The sequence below is a fragment of the Mizuhopecten yessoensis genome, unplaced genomic scaffold (genome assembly GCF_002113885.1).
Source record: "Mizuhopecten yessoensis strain PY_sf001 unplaced genomic scaffold, ASM211388v2 scaffold4627, whole genome shotgun sequence".
Lineage (NCBI taxonomy): Eukaryota > Metazoa > Mollusca > Bivalvia > Pectinida > Pectinidae > Mizuhopecten > Mizuhopecten yessoensis.
Genome location: NW_018405641.1, coordinates 242096 through 261298, shown reverse-complemented (window position 1 = coordinate 261298; position 19203 = coordinate 242096). Strand labels below are relative to the sequence as shown.

General features: G+C 37.7%; 2 protein-coding genes across 2 annotated transcripts in view; both read left to right on the top strand.

Moving 5' to 3' along the window:
• Nucleotides 1–11521, top strand: part of LOC110449490 — a 42782-nt gene extending 31261 nt beyond the window's left edge. The window contains exons 7-8 of the mRNA XM_021496377.1: nt 7698–7817; nt 10280–11521. Of these exons, the coding sequence (XP_021352052.1) occupies nt 7698–7817; nt 10280–10855 (696 nt within the window). The 3' untranslated portion in view covers nt 10856–11521. The remainder of the gene's footprint in view (nt 1–7697; nt 7818–10279) is intronic.
• A 3801-nt stretch (nt 11522–15322) lies between these two features.
• Nucleotides 15323–19203, top strand: part of LOC110449483 — an 8386-nt gene continuing 4505 nt past the window's right edge. The window contains exons 1-2 of the mRNA XM_021496369.1: nt 15323–15417; nt 18099–18905. Coding sequence (XP_021352044.1) covers nt 18099–18905 — 807 coding nt within the window. The 5' untranslated portion in view covers nt 15323–15417. The remainder of the gene's footprint in view (nt 15418–18098; nt 18906–19203) is intronic.

Below are 19203 nucleotides of genomic sequence, written 5' to 3'. Positions count from 1 at the left end.
TGTTGTCTGATTCTGCCCAAAATTGGTACATAGGGGTTTTCAGGGATTCCGAACAGGATGATAACAGTTTCGAAAAGTTCAGTTGCCATGGTAAGGAAATGGAGGCCTCTGATTGGTCGAAATTTAGTTGTTTTATGATTCTGCCCAAAATACGTACATAGGGGTTTTCAGGAATTCCGAACAAAATGGTAACAGTTTCGAAAATTCAGTTGCAATGGTAACGAAATGGAGGCCTCTGATTGGTCGAAATTTAGATGTTGTCTGATTCTGCCTAGAATTGGTACATAAGGGTTTTGAGGGATGCGAAAACACGATGGTAACAGTTACGAAAGATTTAGTTGCCATCGTAACGAAATGGAGGCCTCTGATCGGTCGAAATTTAAATGTTGTCTGATTCTGCCCAGAATTGGTACATAGGGGTTTTAAGGGATGCCAAACACAATGGTAACAGTTTCGAACAGATCAGTTGCCATGGTAACAAAATGGAGTCCTCTGATTGGTCGATATTTAGCTGTTGTCTGATTTTGCCTATGTTCCTAAGTCCAACAGGGGTCGTTGGGGGGGAAATTTAGATATTGTTCGATTTTGATGAAAGTTGGTATATAGGGGTTTTAGGGGACTGCGAAATCAACCTCATGGTTTTCGTTGCCATAGCAACTACACGGAGGCTTCTGATTGGTCGAAATTTAGATATTGTTCGATTTTGATTAAAATTGGTATATAGGGGTATTAGGGGACTGCGAATTCAACCGCGTGGTTTTCGTTGCCATAGCAACTACACGGAGGCTTCTGATTGGTCGAAAATTAGATATTGTTCGATTTTGATTAAAATTGGTATATAGGGGTATTAGGGAACTGCAAATTCAACCGCATTGCTTTCGTTGCCATAGCAATCACACTGACGCTTCTGATTGGTCGAAATTTAGATATTGTTTGATTTTGTTGAAAATTGGTATGGAGTGGTATTACGGCAAAGTGAACATAACTGCGGGGTTTTGGGGGACTTCTGTAATGGTCCTCCATTACAATTAGTACTTGTTATTAATATTCTTCCTTCTTCTTCTTTTCTTTCCGCCGTAAAGGTTTCCGACACTTTTCTCAGAAACTATAGGTCGGATCTTCACCAAACTTTGAGAGATTATTACTGATAGTCTCTAGATGTGCAAACACCTTTTTGTTTTTCGATTACCATTCAGGATGGCCGCCATAACCTCTGATTGGCTAAAACAGTTTGAGCCATAGTTCAGTTCAGTTCAGTTCAGTCTTCAGATTCCTCCGATTATTTGGCGGAGCACCCAAGTAGGTCCTTGGTGAGTTAGTTGGATTGGCGAGGTCCTTTAGAATATAAAACACTGTAGCACAGGGAATTCACACTGGGGCTATATACAAATGGACGTATTTACATGTGTCCCTATCATCAGCCCATCATGAAACTTTGTCCATTCATGAGTAGTGGTAATCTGGATATACTAATGTCAATGGGAAAGGGGGAACGTCATTGATTGCTCAGAGATTGAGTGCAGATAGGTAACGGATTCTCTTTAGATGTATGTTGGTAAGGAACTCCCTGGAGCAGAGTTCGATTCTGTGGACTATTTCTTCTCTGCGTTTATGATGCATCTGTTGATCAGTGAGATGGCGAGAACAGTCGAGGATAAGTTGAGTGAAGCTCTCAGGGTCTTCCAGTAGATGCTGTTTTGTCAATCCAGGGATCTCGATGAGTTTTCTTTTGCATCTGAGTCTAATATCATCCAGTCTGCAGCATTCAGCTATGAAATGGCATCTTGATTCAGGTTGGGAGTCGCAGAGTTTACAGGTGGGGTCGATCTCAAATTGGTTGAATCTGGCTCGGTTTGACTGCAGAATGTACGTTCCAGTTAGAATCCTGGCTTTTGATTCTGCTCTTTGTACGTCCTTTTGTATTGGATTTGTCATTGAGTATAGATGGTGGGGTAATCCAACTTTCAGTGCATCCGGGTTTAGATATTTCAGAGAGGGTTTCTCTTTTACCTCGTCTCTCCAGTCAGCTTCCACTTTCCCGTTTATGGCCGCATTGAGGATGCGTCTCCATTCATATTTATTCGGGTGTTAAGGAGCAGATGGTATGCTGTTGGCAAGTTGTAGAGTTGCAGTAATCGCCGGATCTCTGAGAAGATGCTGGGTTCTTCAGCTGACTTTACAGCAAGTTGCCGCACAGCAATCCTGTATTCGATAGAGTTTGGTTTAGACAGGACACAGTGGAAAAGGTTGAGCAGGTTTTTATGGATGACAGTGGTAGTAGGCAGGATACCGACGAGGCTGAGAACAGCCACGGAGGGTGTTCTGTCTGGTAGGTGCTGCATTTGACGTAGATATTTCCTCTGAAATATCTCGAGACTTTCCAGGTTGGACTTGGTGAGGAGCTGCGTCTCCAGGCCATACAGTATTCTGGGAATGACATAAACTGACCAGATGTATCCCTTTGAGGTTTGGCTTAGTCCAGTCTTGCCATGCAGACCTGCTCCCATGAGGAAGTAGACGGTTCTCCTTCCCTTTTCAATCTTTTCCTGCACACTAGATTTTCTTTCAGTGGATCTTAATATGCCGAGATGGACTGCTGTTTTGCCTAGTTGTATTTTGGAGGATAGGCAGGTTAATGTCCTGATTTGAGTTGTACTGGAGGATAGAGCTTTTCGAGGGATTTATCCGATACCGGCTACTATTGCTGAATTGCTCAACGTTGTCGACCATTTGTCTCATTTCTGCACCCGAGTGGGAGAGAAGGGCAAGATCATCAGCACAGGTGACCTGAGGGATGTGTATGTTTCCGACAGTGGCACCCTGATATTTACCCTCTAGTTGGGGTTATTGTAGCGCTTATAATGCTCTGTTGAGAGGACTCCTCCTTGTCTAACACCTTGCAGTAGATTGATTTCCTTAGAGAGTGTTCCTTGCCATTTTACTCTGGATGTCATATTCTCATAGAGGTTATGTAAAAGGATCCAGTCTGGGCCTTGTATACCATCGAAGAACAGTTGGTGGAGGAGGATTTCATGATTTACCACATCGAACGCCTTCTGTGTATCTAAGGTCGTGAGTAATAGTTTCTTCTTGTTTGATTTGGCTTCTAGTTGGCATTCTGTAATAATTAGGGCTGATTTTGCTGGTGAGGTTCCTTTTGTGAAGCTCGATTGGAGTTGGGACTGGGTTCTCAGAAGGATCGTTTCATGTCTGCTCTTTAGTACATGTTCTAGTATATTTAGTAGTATAGGAGTAACAGTGATTCCTCTGTAATTCCCTGGTTTATCTGTTGGACCTTTCTTATGTACAGGGGTTAGCAGGCCGAGTTTGAGGTTTTCTGGTACCTCTTTCTGCTGCAATATGGCATTTATAATAGCCTTCAGGTTATCCAGAATCCTATTTCCTGCCATCTTGAGATGTTCACAGGTCATGCCATATGCATCAGGGCCCTTGTTGTTGTGTAGCTTTGAGACTGCTGCTTTGATCTCAACTATACTAGCTGGTCTGATGTCGAGTCCATCTGCCATGCATATAGATTTAATGATCCTGTTGTCAAGTTGGATATCCCTCAGGTAATCATCATGGAAAAGGTCATCTTTCAATGGAAGAGCTAGAGTTTGGAAATAATCGGCCCATCCATCTTTGATCTCGTCTGCATTACTAAGCATCCTCCCATCCACCATAAGCTGGGTTGTACTGTGTGTGCCTGTGGACCGTTGGAGCTTAATCAATTTGTGGAAGGTCTTCAGGTCTCCTTTTGAAGCCATGATGTTGGTGACTTTTTCTATTTGCTTGTCACAAGCCTGTTTCCTCTGGATCGTTCTAAGAGATTCCTTTGCTTGACGTATTGCTATATTTGCAGGGTGTTGTCTGCTGGAGGGGCGACCATGTAGTCTCCATGTCCACCATGCCTTCTTGCTAGTTTTCGAGGCTTCCTTAACCGCTGGGTCAAGTGGTCTTTTCTTGCGTTTCCTCTTGCTACCATTTTCTCCGCTGTGCCCCGGGATACTTATTCGCGCCGCATAATGTAGGGTTTCAGTTAGATGGTTTATAGCATCATCCAAGGATTTTGGAGAGTCTATTTGTGTTGGGTCCAAGGTCCGTTTGACTTCTGCCTTATACCTCTGTTGATCGCATTTATGCCATGCTGGTCTTGAACTGGTAGGATGCGGATAATCTTTGGTATGGAGGTTGATACTGATTGTTGTAGAGATACTCGTGTGGTCTGAAGTATTCCTATGGTCGGCATGGTCAACATGTAGATCCAGTAGTAGTTCGTAAGCCTTTTTGTTCATGAGAATATATTCTATTTTGGCTGTATTTTCTCCACTTGCATGCCTGAATGTAGGTGTTCCATCCTGCTTGTTGTACAGTTGGTTGTCCTTGCAGAACTGTTCCAGAACAGGTCTCGGTCATTTCTCGGGGTTCTCCGTAGTGAGGAGTTCATGTCTCCACAGAGTAGTACTGCGTGCGTTCCAGTGAATTTAAGTAAGACTTCACGCACCTCATCCAGTATTTCAATGTAGACTGCTCTGGAGTTATTTCCCCTTGAGGGTAGGTAGGCATTGATAATACACATTTTGGGATCTGTATCCAGTTCAATAACTGTTATTCTGTCACCACCATCTGGATGTTTCGTTGTTTTTATGTCCCAATCATTCCTGCAGAGTATGGCAGTGCCTCTATATCCACGAGGTACCTGTAGGGGGGGTATTGGGTTTTTGGTATCAACAGATTTTCCGAATACTTCATGTTTATTAGAAAGGTCATTCATCATCAAGATCTCAAAGTCGTATAGCCAGTGTTCTTGTAGACACACTACATCATGGTTTTGAAGGAGTTCCTCAACGTAGGTCCTGTTACCTTTGCCGTTTTTTTCATTAAGTGTAGCTACTTTAATGGGCTCGCGAGTGTTGTCGACGGGTTCCGTCCTCTTTGCTCCGAAGCTCGGCCGTAGGACAAACAAGACAGTTGTCCATTTTGATGTTCCTTGGTTATCTGCTCCTTGGTGTTCTCTATTTCTGATGAGATGGAGTGATCAGGGCTTGTTATCTCACTTTGGTTTGGGGCAGGAACTGCGTCATAACTTTTGTTATATTTGGCGCATCAAAATATATTTTTTAGGAAAGTATCGGTATAGGACACTGTCAACAAAATGGCCGCCATGGATCTTTCAAAAATGTTGGAATTTATAATTTTTTAAGGTGGTCGCTAAAGATAGCATCTATCCTATTTTACATGTTTAATAGATATTTTCCAATGCATTCCAAATTTGGCATGTAGGTGTATGATGGTACCGCGAACTCAACCACGACATCCGTTTTCTTATTTGACAAAATGGCTGACATGTACTGGTTACTGATTGATGGAAATTTAAATATTGTTCGATTTTTGTGAAAATTGGTTTACAGGGGTATTGGAGGACTGCTAATTCAATCGCATAGGTTATGTTGCCATATCAACCACATGGAGGCTTCAGATTGGTCGAAATTCAGATATTGTTCGAGTTCACTCAAATTTAGTATGAAGGTGTTTTATGCCATTGTGATCCTTTTCTGATGTATTTTTGCGACTATGTGGGATGTTTGGGGGACTTCTGTAATGGTTCCCTCATTACAATTAGTACTTGTTTTTAATGTGTTTGTTCCATACTCGTAATGGAGAAGAAAATAGGCGACGGTAGACGATGTCAACTTTTGACTGTACAAGATAATTAATAGCTAATACATTTGTGTATTTGTGTTCAGATTTATTTATATCGTATCGTGGCAATATAAATCCGTAAATGATATCCGTATACTGCGAAAGACTCGTCATCTGTTCATTTTTTAATTTTTACTTGAGACCTTTAACATCCGGTATACACAGAATTTTTAAAGGACGCCTGCTGTTGTAATTTCATCTGCAACTGTGTTGGAATGATATGACTTCTGGCAGTAGCTCGTCAAATTTGTTCATTTACACTGTCGTTGATGGATAATAATATATGCCTCAGGAACCTATACATGCAAATAAAGTCGTCAACTCTAAATATATCTAACGGCTGACTCCTCGCACGAAAAGTTGCTCTCTTCCAAGGGTTGCTTGATTATTATTCCGTTGCAAAATAAAAAAGTTTTTCTTGTGTTGTTGGTTATAGTAACGTTTAATCTTACGTGTACACAAGGGCAGACGTAGACTAACATGTAAATTCAGACGTAACTTTACGTTACGACTTTTAGTGAAATTGGTTTTAGACGTAAGTTCCGTCTACGTCTACGTGAACGTCTACGTGTGGACTTACGACCTTTAGTGAAACTGGGTCCTGGTGTTAAGTAGCTTAAGCTGAAATTAATATGGGAAAAAGGGGCATCAAAGGTTGAAAACAAAGTTTGAAATATGTTAAACAGTTTCATCTTGATGAAAAAAATCTGCCATAACACATTTTAATATGCGGATAAATGAATGAGCCCTTTGAGTCTTTACGATAGAAGTATGGCCGTCTTTCCATTAGTAATACCTGACCCTGCTTGACAACCTTCCGTGGAGATGCTTTTACATGTTATCAGAAGAATATTGGGATACCATGATATGATGGTCGTATCCTGGTGATATTTCTTTTGCCTATATACGATATAAAATAGATCGGACAACATTTAAATTATTGATAAATTAGAACAGATGTGTGCGCGATGTGCGAACGATTGAATTGCTTGCACACATTTGCGCGGACGATGGACGAACGTTGTGCAAAGACAATCGTGGTTGGTGTAAATTGAGAAATGGCTTAACAATATATACGGTTTCATGTTTTAACATATAAAATTGATTTTTTTAAGTATGTTTCTATATTCTGCTTACATCTATTAGCTGATCGTTCTATATTTTCTTAAATTAAGAAACGGTGTTTCGGTGTTTTGAAACAACCCAAATTGAGTCTCAGTTAAATATACAGGAAAACATAGCCACTTTGTACATGTACCTAGACCGTAGATTTCCTCATCCGAGACAGTTACGTAAGTCGTCGAGGTGTGAAAACACAGGTAAAGGGGAGCTACATGTTTAGACCAAACCGAAGTCATTTAACGTTCAGATGTGTTTTCACAACGGTCATACGGTATCGCATACTAGCTCTCTGTGTCAGGCACAGGCAAGGTAAAGCTCCGGTTACTCATGGCATAAGCTGACGCACAGCTGGCTGCAAGAGCATAACGAACTATGAACAGCCGACTTACTTTTATCCCCATAATTCCAAATTGATGTTACGTATATGCGCTAATTGATACCATTTACAGCGAAAAACAACTAACAAAGTCAACAAATACATTTCAAACTTATAAATCTGCAAACTTTTATTTGTATGGTCGGGTGGTGCAGTGAATAACACACTTGCCTCTCACCAAGGCGACTGGGTACAATTCCTCGATTGAACGTGAAATGGTATAGGATCAGCAAGAGTGATTAATATAAGTTAAAATAACTTGTTTCATAAATATTGTAAAATAAATAAAGTTTTATGTAAAATGTATACTGTAACTTAGAAGAAGTAGTTCGGACTAAAAAAAAATTGCAGACAGACGAGTGGACACTTTCTTTTAAGTAAACCATTGAAGATGATTCAAAAAAATATTTCTATTGCGTTTTTATAATGATGATACTCATATATTAATATATGTCCTGAAAATGTGTACTGTAATGCGTGTCCATATCATTTCCAGGGGAGACCGAAACATGGATGGGTAGAGGCATCCAACCCAAAGATTCCGAGATCAATATACAAACAGCTGAAAGAATTCCGGAAGGGGGTGTCTTCTTACGCCGTGGATAAAATCTACAAGGTACCCCACATAATGCTTTTTTTCGAGATCTATAAGTAATCTCCAGTTGATTATAACGGCTCTGCTAGAAAACAAAAATTGTTTCACTGAAATAATCATCGTTCTGCAAATATGAACACCGTTAAACAATAAGAAATGTATTAAACCTATGCAGTCGTCATTTATTTAAATCAATGGTCCATAGGAATAATTATCTTTGTAACAAGTCATTTCTAAACCCATGCAATTCATACAGTTTCAGTGATGACCATAATTGCTTTTATCACATGTGATGAAGAAGTAAGAAGCGTTTTCATTGGGGAATATCAGTATAGTTCCATTAACCTGTGTGAACTTTGAAAGAGTGAAAATTGATATTGTTTTTATTTGTTTTCGTGACCGAATTAAGAATCTTTCTAAAAAAAAAGACTTTTTCATGTTATTCCCAACAAGTGATTGGCCAGGAGTGAATGATTTTTGTTGGAGGACTGGGTGTTTCTAAAAATAGAATTATGACATGTCTCCAAACAACGCATCGTCCCGCTCCCGAATTGTTTTGTTGTGTTTTTTTTCACATTGCTTACATCACTGGTTTGAAAATAATGAAACAATTGTAGCCTTAGACCGAGGACGCAGTCCGATGTCAATATATCTTTTCTCGGGTCGATAAATCCAGGTATCGACCTCAGCCAAAGGCTATAATTGAATAATATTGATCTGTTCTTACTTTTATCAGTCTTTTTAAAATTGAATTGAACATACATTTCTTAGATCAGAAACCATGATAACATACCAGCAGTCGGTGGAGGCCATCTTTTGCGATTACGCTACGTCATAGACCTTCTGTTGTAGACTTGTCGATATATACCGAGGTTTAACATACATAAGTTTTCTTTGATTTTATGCTTTATTTTTTGCGATGAGAAGTTTTCTTTAATGAAATTATCACAAATTAAAACTCTGAATGCACAACTGGTTTGAATAACAATGAATCTATTATGTCTTTCCGTGCCAAATGTAAACATTTTATTTTGTGTAAGTTGATGCCACTTTCTTCTGGCACACTTTACATTATCATAAATTACATTGTATGCATTGTATTCTAAAGTTGCTTAATGCGTAAAGGTTTTTTGTTGTTTTTTTTATTTCAGAATATTTTAATGTACTGATGTTATGTACAAAAGGAATTGGGCAAAAGGCGCTATGCCTATATCAGCCCTCTCCTTACAAAACATAATAGTTTATATACATCATATAAGCGGTACATTTTACATATGTTTCTTTAAGTATCAGAATAAGAGATTATTTGTACTTTGATTTTGGTAAGACAATACATATTGCAATTGTTGTGAGGGATTATTTGACAATATTATTTAAAAATATAATAAAAACGCCAGGAATCTCTTATGTAGTTCTGAACTGTCTCCACAATATCTTTATTTATATTTATGTCTTGTGATTGAAAACCATAAATAAAAGTTTGGATATTGAGTGAAATAGCATCACATATGGCTGGCAGAGTTCAGTTATATTTTTCTTTGGTTAGTATATAGAGGACAGTGCAAGAAGAAGTGATTGAGATTTTGGAAAAGGGAACCTGAATTCAAATTACTTGCAGAATTTCTTAACTGACATACTGTTATGTTAACTTTTCTATCACCGTGATATTTACAAATATTACTGCATAGTAGTTGAACAACCATATTGGATGAACGTAAACATGCCCTTTTCAGAGCTCCAAGATATGTCCTAGTTGGAAACAGACAGGCTGGATTATTCCATTCTGACATTAGGTTTTATGCTAGAATTATATATAGGTGTTCTTGGTAATGAAACATCAAATAATATAATATGTCGATAGTTGTAATGATCAATGTTATTAAAAAGGGCAGTATTAAGTCTGAGAGATATAATGGACAATTGTTGTTCAAAATTAAAAAAAAAAAATGCGATATTTTGATGTGAATGTCTTCTTTTGCTAAGCGTAACAAAGCCAGTCTCTCTATATAAAATATCTTGGCCTGTTCCCCGTCTTAAACTATAAATAATGCGTGCTGCTTCAAGTTGAATTGACTCTAAGACGTTGCACTCTCTCTGGGAACAGCTAGCCCATACAACATCAGCATATTCTAGGATGTCTCAAGAGATTTTTTATCAATCTTAAAGTTGGCATTGCCATTGAAAATAAGACCAATATGTTTATGATGAACAACGTTATTACTAGATGCATTATTGAAAAATAGGTCAGGATGCAACGTCTCAAAGTCTAATATCTAATAAGAAAAAGGGAGAGCCTTCATTTTATCCGGATTGAAGATTATACCCCATTTATCCGCCCAAATAGAAATTGATATATTTTCTTATTTTCCGTAAAATAAATATTTATTCTAGCTACTCGGGAATGGACATATTCCTACACCTATATCACTTGTTTAAACACCATTATACAGATTTGTTTTACTTTTTTGCATATTGGATAACAGGAACACGCTTCTGACAAGTTTTGGTTTGAGGTAAAAACAGTTCCCAACTTTGTCCAGAAATGTATCGAGTTATGCTGGCTGATGTGCATTCAGGACCTGCCCTTGGCTATCGGTAAGGATGCGACCGAAGGCGTTACTTTCGATACCAGCATGTACAAGCCGTACACCAACAGTGGGACAGTTGTATCATACAACGTGTGGCCGCCCTTACTCCTCCACGAAAATGGACCACTTCTTGTGAAAGGAGTAGTTCAACCACAGAAAGTGGAGAGGAAGAACAAAATAGAGCGTGGGGATCTGAATGGGATGAAAGCTACTGCGGCCGCAAAACAACGAACGGATGTCTATCGTTCAAGTGCTCGTGATCATGTCACATCAAGAAACACATCTGGTCAGGACCAGGACAACCAAAGCACGCGGCCATCCACAAACTACACACAGCAATCAGTCTGTCCCTATACAGGACACAAACTTATCCAAAGCGATGGTGTAACCTATATACAGTTAGGCGGAAATCATTACGACTATGATGAATATAAGCGCCTCATTCTAAAGAAAGAAGAATCGTATGCATAACTAGTTTGAACTATACTCATGTTTTTGAAGTGGGTATGCATCTAATTTGACTCAGATTGTTTCAGATAGTTTCAACGAAGACAGTGTTTACATATTTGGAACAAAATAAATCTTAGATAAGACATCTTTACCGATGGAATGCTTTATGAGTGATGTTCAGTAGTTGTGGACTGAAATTATCATTTGAAACAATAACAATACACTGCAAACTTGTAAAGAATGTCGAGAGAGTGACTACGTCTTCCCATCGATTAGAGGATACGTGCGAAGGAAAGTTAAATATATAAAGCATTCATCAAATGATAACTATAATTCTTTTAGTAAATGCTTTTCCAAATTTGATCATCGAAAAGATTCAAATGTTAATGACTTGCTTTATCCAAGTCTATACATGTGACTGGGTTAGAGCATCACATGCTAACAAATTTGGATTTTAACTGGATGACTATGATGCTGATATGTACAGGTGGGCATTATTATTGTCTAGATAAACCCGTATTTTATCAGTATAAGCACGATTTTGACATGGCTAGTAAAGTGTAGAAAAAAACTTGTTATTGGGCGGTATTGGCAAAATTACCTTTGGCGACAATGACAAAAAAAATGGAATATTTTAGATTACAGGACTCATTCTTAATATTTTTATAGATGTAAATATTTATTAGAATACCAATTATCAAAAGTAAAATATAAAAAAAGATAAAACTTTGTTTTTGTGGATCTTTTTTTTATGATTTACCAAAAAAATCTATTCCCTTTCCTAGCATCGTCGACAGTATCAGAAATTTACTATGGAACAGTTGTTTGCTTTTTTGTACACACTATAAATCTAAGATATGTTACTTTCTATTAAATTTTGTTATTCGTAGATCGGTATGTAAACAAGAAAGATATTTAAAAGAATTCCCTCGGGCATAAAGCTGAGACGTATTTTTGCATCATATTTCAACCAGTTTATTGACGTAACATTATCCGTTTTTTAATGCATATTTAAAAAAAACTGAACAGAGGGATGAATTGAGGGCTATAAATGTAAAGATAAGGTATATATGTTTGGTAAATTATTGAATGTACCAAACCCACTCACCTTCAATAAATTATTGAGATGATTCAAACTTAATTATTGCTTAAACTCTTTACTCAAGGAACATATTTTGTGTTTCCTTTTGGTGTCAAAATTGCCAAAAGTGTGGTATAAAAAAAGTAAAAATTTGAAGTGAGAAACCTTAATGGCCACTTCTTTATGATATATATATGACATGGTTTGTTGTGCGTGCTACGGTGCCGAGTCTGCCTTAAACATCCCCAAAAAAGGAAAAATACCAGGTAAAAATATTCTGGAGGTAACCTTGTGATGGTTTCACGACCGTTAACTTACTTCCATTCTTTAGTATTAGCCTTTCAGTCTCTTCTGTTATAAGGTGTTAATATGTCACAGTGGCTACTGAGGGGCGCGTTCTTTAATTCAAGATTTTAAGGACAATGTGTCCTATTGAAAAGGAAAACAAGTTAGTTATCCAGGTAAGCTATAATATGGACAAAATACTCTGGCATTAACAGGAAAATATCCTCGACTCTCAGGGAATCACTTTGAGAAAAAACTATGTTTCAGTCTTTCAACAATAATTCTATAGTCAACAGTAAAAAAGCTGTATTTATATTTGTTTCCAGTCTATCACAATGAAAAAACTTATCTGAATTCTTTATATCACCATCACACAATTTCTTAAACTGCTTTTTAATAATAAAAAAGAACGGCAATTGAAGAGTGTAATTACCTCAAGTATATTACTAATATGTAGACTGTCTATTATTAACTGGCTATTTATAATTCATTTGTTTCTAAAATGTCTCAGCGATTGATAAATATTCATGAAAAATCAGAAGATATATACATGTGTGAATAGATAAAGGTTAAAGGAGGAGATATCAACGATAACTTCCCAGATAACACTGGATACGAATTACTTAAAATTAGTATATAGGGCAAGGCAGTAACTTTTACAGTGTAGAAGGTATGATGTCAAAGTAATCCGCTCCTTTATCGAGACACAGAAAACCCCACAAAACAAGTTCATTGCAAAAGATATTAGTAATATAAAAGGGTATATATCTAATATTCTGCAATCCGAAGGCAGAATTTTCGATGACCGCATCGTTGACTAATGATACTGTGAGTGTGCGAACGACGACAAAAAGATTAAAAATACCGTGAAAACTGAAGCGTTGAGATGCTGAAGCTGGAAAAATGACACGACGATGATAATTGGGATATGGCGTAGAAACTCCCGAAATATCTTTTTGATAGGTAAATATAATGCAAACATTCTTTTGCGAAATTTAGTAAATTTAGTGAGGGTGAACAAATAAGTATAACAAGTAAGTGATGAAATGACACACTGAGAGGGAGATATACTAAATCTGACAGCATCTGTCAGTCTCATACACTGGCAAGTAGCAGCTAACGAGTGAATCAGCAGACCAATATCAGTTAACCAGCTTGTAAAATATATATGTTTATATATATAAACTTAAATAAAACAAAACACGAAGACTAGTATAAACGGCTAACGTTTTCGCCCATCTTGGGGCTTAACAACCTTAAAAATCGCCTGAAGAGCCCCAAGATGGGCTAAAGCGCTAGCCGTTTATACAAGTCTTCGTGTTTTGTTTTATTTATATTTTACCGTTACATGGACATTTAAAACTATTTATCGCTATATAATCTTTTATAAACGATAGCACTTATGTAATACAAATTGTAAACAATATTTACCGGATGAAACCAACAAACCAGATGAAGGATGGAATTGAAAATAAGACAAGATAACACAGAACGAAAAAAGTGGAAGAATCGTTGGAGATGAGAAGAAGGGGCGGGGCGAGGAAGGAAACAAGACAATCTCACAGCTCATTGTTTATGAATGAATTGGTAATGTCTGTTGGCTTATTTGTTTCTGTATACTTCAAAAATAATATAAATTTAATGAACGGTGATTTTTAAGACCTTTATTACCCACAAACAAATATCTCTCATCAGGTAAATTGTAGTTTCTATCCGCTCACGCTGAGCTCATGCCAACCACTCAACCTGGGCATATCGGGCCCCACATCTGAACCTCTAATTGTATCCTTTTCAATCATCTGGACCTCTTTCCACCCTTATGTGTGGCCTGTGGTATACTGTTCACAACGGGTTCTCTCTTATAGTTCACAAGACGTTTCCTGAGAGCTCGCTGTCTCTCTATTGCATAACTTAGTACGCACCGCGACCTCCCAACTGTTTTGACTGGAGCGACAAAATAGCTCTGTATGGAGAGGACCAGTCAGCAATGTGACTGTAGACTACAACATTTTAGGTTACAATTCATACAGCCTTTTTAGGCGTGAAAGCCTAACAATGATCTTGTGTGGTCTTACCCTGTTATGTTCCATTATTATTTTATTTTTCGTTTTGTCGATTAGCATAATAATATATTTTCTGAACAATGCTCGAAAGAAAATACTTTCGTTTTCATTTGGGATTCACCTTTTAGGCCTTTAGTATCAGTGTTTAGTCATAGAAAGTCAAAACATATGCATGGTGTATTAGTGGCACGGTTCATAGTCATTATAAATTTGAAATTAACCAATATTCCTCTAGTTTATAAAATTTATATAATTAAGGAGGTTAATGCACTTTCCTTCTGTTTCAATAGCAGTTTCAACTAATTTGAATTCTCATCCTTTTGGTCCCTAGCATCACCGACAAGTCATTGAAGGACGAAACATCTGTATTGTATTGAGAAATTCATTTTTGGCATATTGTATTAATTACCAAATTGTTTATGTGCAATCAATTGTTTGTGTCTAAAAAATATCATCATCTCAAGTCATAAGACCATTTCAATATTTTTTTCTAAAATTTCCAAATAAATGCATCGTATTATACAATTGATGTAATTCTACCTCAAACTACATCAGGAAACACGACAGAAACTACTTATGGTTCAGGATAACCAAACTCCTCCGGAGCACCTAGTGTTGCCTCTGGAGGTTTAGTGTCTTTTCCTGTGTTTTTCAATTGACTTTGAATTCGTGTTAGGTTGTTTTTGTTTTTCATAAATACATTGTTTTTGTTTTAACTTTCAACACATTGCAGTGTTCTTGCCAATAAATGTTGTAGGACAAGACGTATCGGTAACATATGTTGATATAAATAAACTCTATATTTCTTGGTTGTTATCAGATCGGGATATTTTAATAGTAAATATACAGTTCATTTAAAAAAAAATGGTATGTTTTACATATGTAGTATACGCTCAAACTACAATATTTACATTCTGTGTTGCATTTGCTTATTACGGAAGCCAGTTAGTGCCACATGAAGTAAAAAAATATGTCGTAATTACGACTTAGTATGTCGTAATTACGACTTAGTTATCTCGTAATTACGACATAGCTATCTCGTAATTATGACTTACTTATCTCGTAATTACGACTTAGTAAAAACTCAAAGGATGATGTGGTTTTCATAGAATGGTGTGCTTTCGTGGAACGGTTGTAGCTGTCATTACTTGAAGGTGAGTATACATCGATTAAGTTACACTTTTATGGATAGTTTGGGGTTTAAAAAGCTTCAATGAGGATGTATATAATGACGTGAACAAACTTTCAAAAGTATTCGATAGGAACACTATTGAAAGTGTTATGGCTATATCTGTCGAGGGACAGCGAAAATAGGCCAATGTACCAATGCGATTTGTACAATAGGCAAAAGATGTCAATTAAAGTGTGTTATATGTGTCAAAATGCATACGACTACATGTCTGAAGATAGTACACACTCAATATAAGAATGAATACACGCCCCCAAAAATAGCACATGAAACAAGAATTTCATTCAACAGGATATCATTCCATATATAATATTTTGAGCGAAGAAGTCTGTCTTGAAATGTTTTTTTGTCATGAGTGTTTGGCTTGATAAATACTTCGTATTGCACCCTTAAATGCCGTGAAAAATCAAGGCACCGTTTCGATTAATTTACTGCGTAATGTTGACACAATGACATATTTTTTACGACGGATTGTTATGTCATGAAATGTGAAAAGGGGCATTTTTGGACATAGTTTTACATTTAAGGATAAACTTGATTATATTTTTTTATGTTATGGAGATATTAAACAAAAAACCGGACTGTACTCTAAATAAACCGCGAAGCGGATTATGATGAGAGTACACTCCGGTTTTTTGTGTTATATCACCCTAAAAACTTAAAAAATATATTCAAGTTAATCCTTATAATTTAATCTACTATACACTATCCCTGTGAAAATCCACTCTTATTGATAGACTCTTTTCTCTTAGAAAGTATTTCGCCGCTGTATCAGCCAATCAAAAGCGACGTTACAAAGGGCGAACTCGTGTTTTACGTTAGGGTTGGCTGATAACAAATGTTTAAGCCAATGAAAATTCTTGTTACAAGCAAGATCAAATAAGCTATAGATCTGTTGATCTCATAATACGTTTCCATAAGTCGACGTTATATATATGCAACCCGCAATAAGTTGACATGACGTAATATCTGTAATATCGATGCTTTTAAGTCGGACATTATACGTTCATTTTTTGCAACAGGACTTGAAATCATAGTATGCCATTTCAACTTGTGTTACTACTACCGTGTATTGAAATGTGTCTTAAGCACATCGTGGACATTTATGGCATTATGTAAACAAGGAATGGTTTTGCATATGTCGCTTACACTAACTCATCATAAACAATGTTTTGAAATAAGTTATGACAACATCGGCAAGTATTGGCAGACCTATTCCGTGGCAATATCGTCAAATAACAGAACACAAGTATTTAAGAGACACGGTGGTCTAGTGGTAGAACGCTGGACTGGTGATCGAAGGACCGCTGGATCGAGTCCCAGCACAGGCACTGTGTTGGATCCTTAAAGCAACTCCGAACTTTGTGTTCCAGTCGACTCAGCTGTAAATGAATGTCGTGTGGAAGCAATTAGCGCTGTATGGCAGCTCCGGCTGTGTTTCCCCCGGGGAATTATGGAAGGCGGTGGCTGGTAGATATAGAGATCCATAACCATGGAGGATAATTTGTGAATTTGTGAACTGTATTGCTGTTATAAAGCAATAAAAAACTTCAAATTATCAATATTTTTATTTTACTTTATGTGAAAACGGGACTGCGCCAATCCCTCCCAGAACACCACATTTTATGATAAAATCATGAAGCAATAAGTTTATCAATACGTTACACTGATAATTGTTTCCAATGCCTCCGCCAGAAATCGACCCCGGAATTTCTGGTTTCTATTCTGAAGATCTAATAATAATAATGATTCGAGGTTCTTATATACCGCTTTATCACAACCTAGTTCGTAGGTCGTCTCAAAGTGGTTCACAAAATATTATCCGTGGTTATTGGGCCTTTGCAACCAGCCAATACCTTTCTCAGCTCCTTGGGGAGCATACAGCCGTAGCTGCCATTTCGGCGCTAACAGCTAGCATTCAACAATTCTAGCACTGCCCAACCACGTACTCATTTACAGCTGAGTAGACTGGAACAAGCGGAGTGAAGTATCTTGCTCAAAGATACAACACAGTGCCGTGCCGTGACTCGATCCCGTAACCCTTCGGTCACGAGCCCGGCGTCCTACCACTCGACCACCGTGCCTCCAAGATAAATTCGCCCTGTCGACAGGAAGCGGCTAATATTTACCCGAGTGACATACTATCCATTTCACAATTATTTGTTAAATTTGGGCGTCAGCACGAATACGGAATTATAGACTGAGTGCACATTTTTACAATTTTCAATGATAATTCATGACAGAAATGTTTTGCATCAACTCACTATAGCTACATTCTGGCAGGATAAAGTTATCAAACATGTGTAGATGTATTTTCCAAAACGTTGCTATATAACTAGGGCACATTGTGTCGTCACATGTTTTTTAGATCCCGTCCTACCATGTTGAGCTCTCTGTTAATAAACTTCTTCAACAATTATGTCATGCGTGGTTGCCAAGATTGAAGCACGCAGGGTGTCTTACTGTGGGAGGAAACCGGAGTGTCTGGATTGAACCGAAGTGGTCTGGCAGGTGACCCGATACATTTTCACATCCGATCGGAGAATCAAAATATGGCTGTCTTGGTATAAAGCAAATGCGCTATCCTTTGAGCCACCAATCCACCTGTATCATTGTATACTTAATTTGACTCGTTTTATATTTCAGATGGACAGAAACAAACTGTGTAAATTCTACTTTCATCTGGGGTTGCCGTACAAGCATATATTAAGTTTCCTAGCTGAAGGACATGGAATATGCATCAGTTTGAGAACGCTTAAAAGAATTTTGCGAGGTGAGGGTCTCTTCCGTAGAAAGTTCCATACGGATATCCTTGATGCTGCATTATTCATACAAGAGAAAATAACATCGATAGGTAATCAGCAAGGCTATCGATGGATGCACCTGCAGTGCTTACATCAAGGTATCACCATACCAAGAGACAATGTTCAATTTCTGATGCAACTGTTGGATCCTATTGGAGTCGAGTTGCGTCTAAGGAAACGGTTAAGAAGGCGGCGATATTTCTCGAAAGGTCCCGATTTTCTTTGGCACGTAGATGCATATGACAAGTTGAAGCGGTACGGGCTATGCATCAGTGGGTGCATTGATGGATTTTCACGGCATCTGATATGGTTGAATGTGTATACTACCAGCAGCGACCCCAGAGTTATTGCTGGATATTACATGGAAGCTGTAGATTCTAGGAAAGGATGCCCCTCTCTCATGCGTGGAGACAATGGTACCGAAAATGGACATGTTGCCCAGATGCAGAATTTCATGACGAGGAATAATACCTTCATTTTCGGTAGAAGCACTGCAAATCAGAGAATAGAAATGTTTTGGTTTTTTTTGAGGAAGCAGTGCTGCCAGTACTGGATGGATGCGCTAGGTGTACTGGCAGACGAGGGATTGTTCAATGAGAGTTTCTTTGACAGAAATTTGATTCAGTTCTGCTGCATGGCCTTACTCCAGGTAAGAAAACACGGTTTATAACGAAAATTTACCGGGGCTCATGTACATGTATACTTAATTCACTACCAACGCATGTATGAACTTTTTTCTTTGCGCGTATGCATTGCCAGTCTTATACACTTGGTGAAAATACATCCATTCTTTGTTGTGATATCTTGTTCACAACATGCGAACGGACGGACGACGGAGTTCCGGTTTATTATTTCGAATTCAAATCTCATATTTCATCAAATATCTTATTAAAGATATGATACTTTATCTTATATACTTTGTTTAAACAAAGGACTCTTTTTTATAT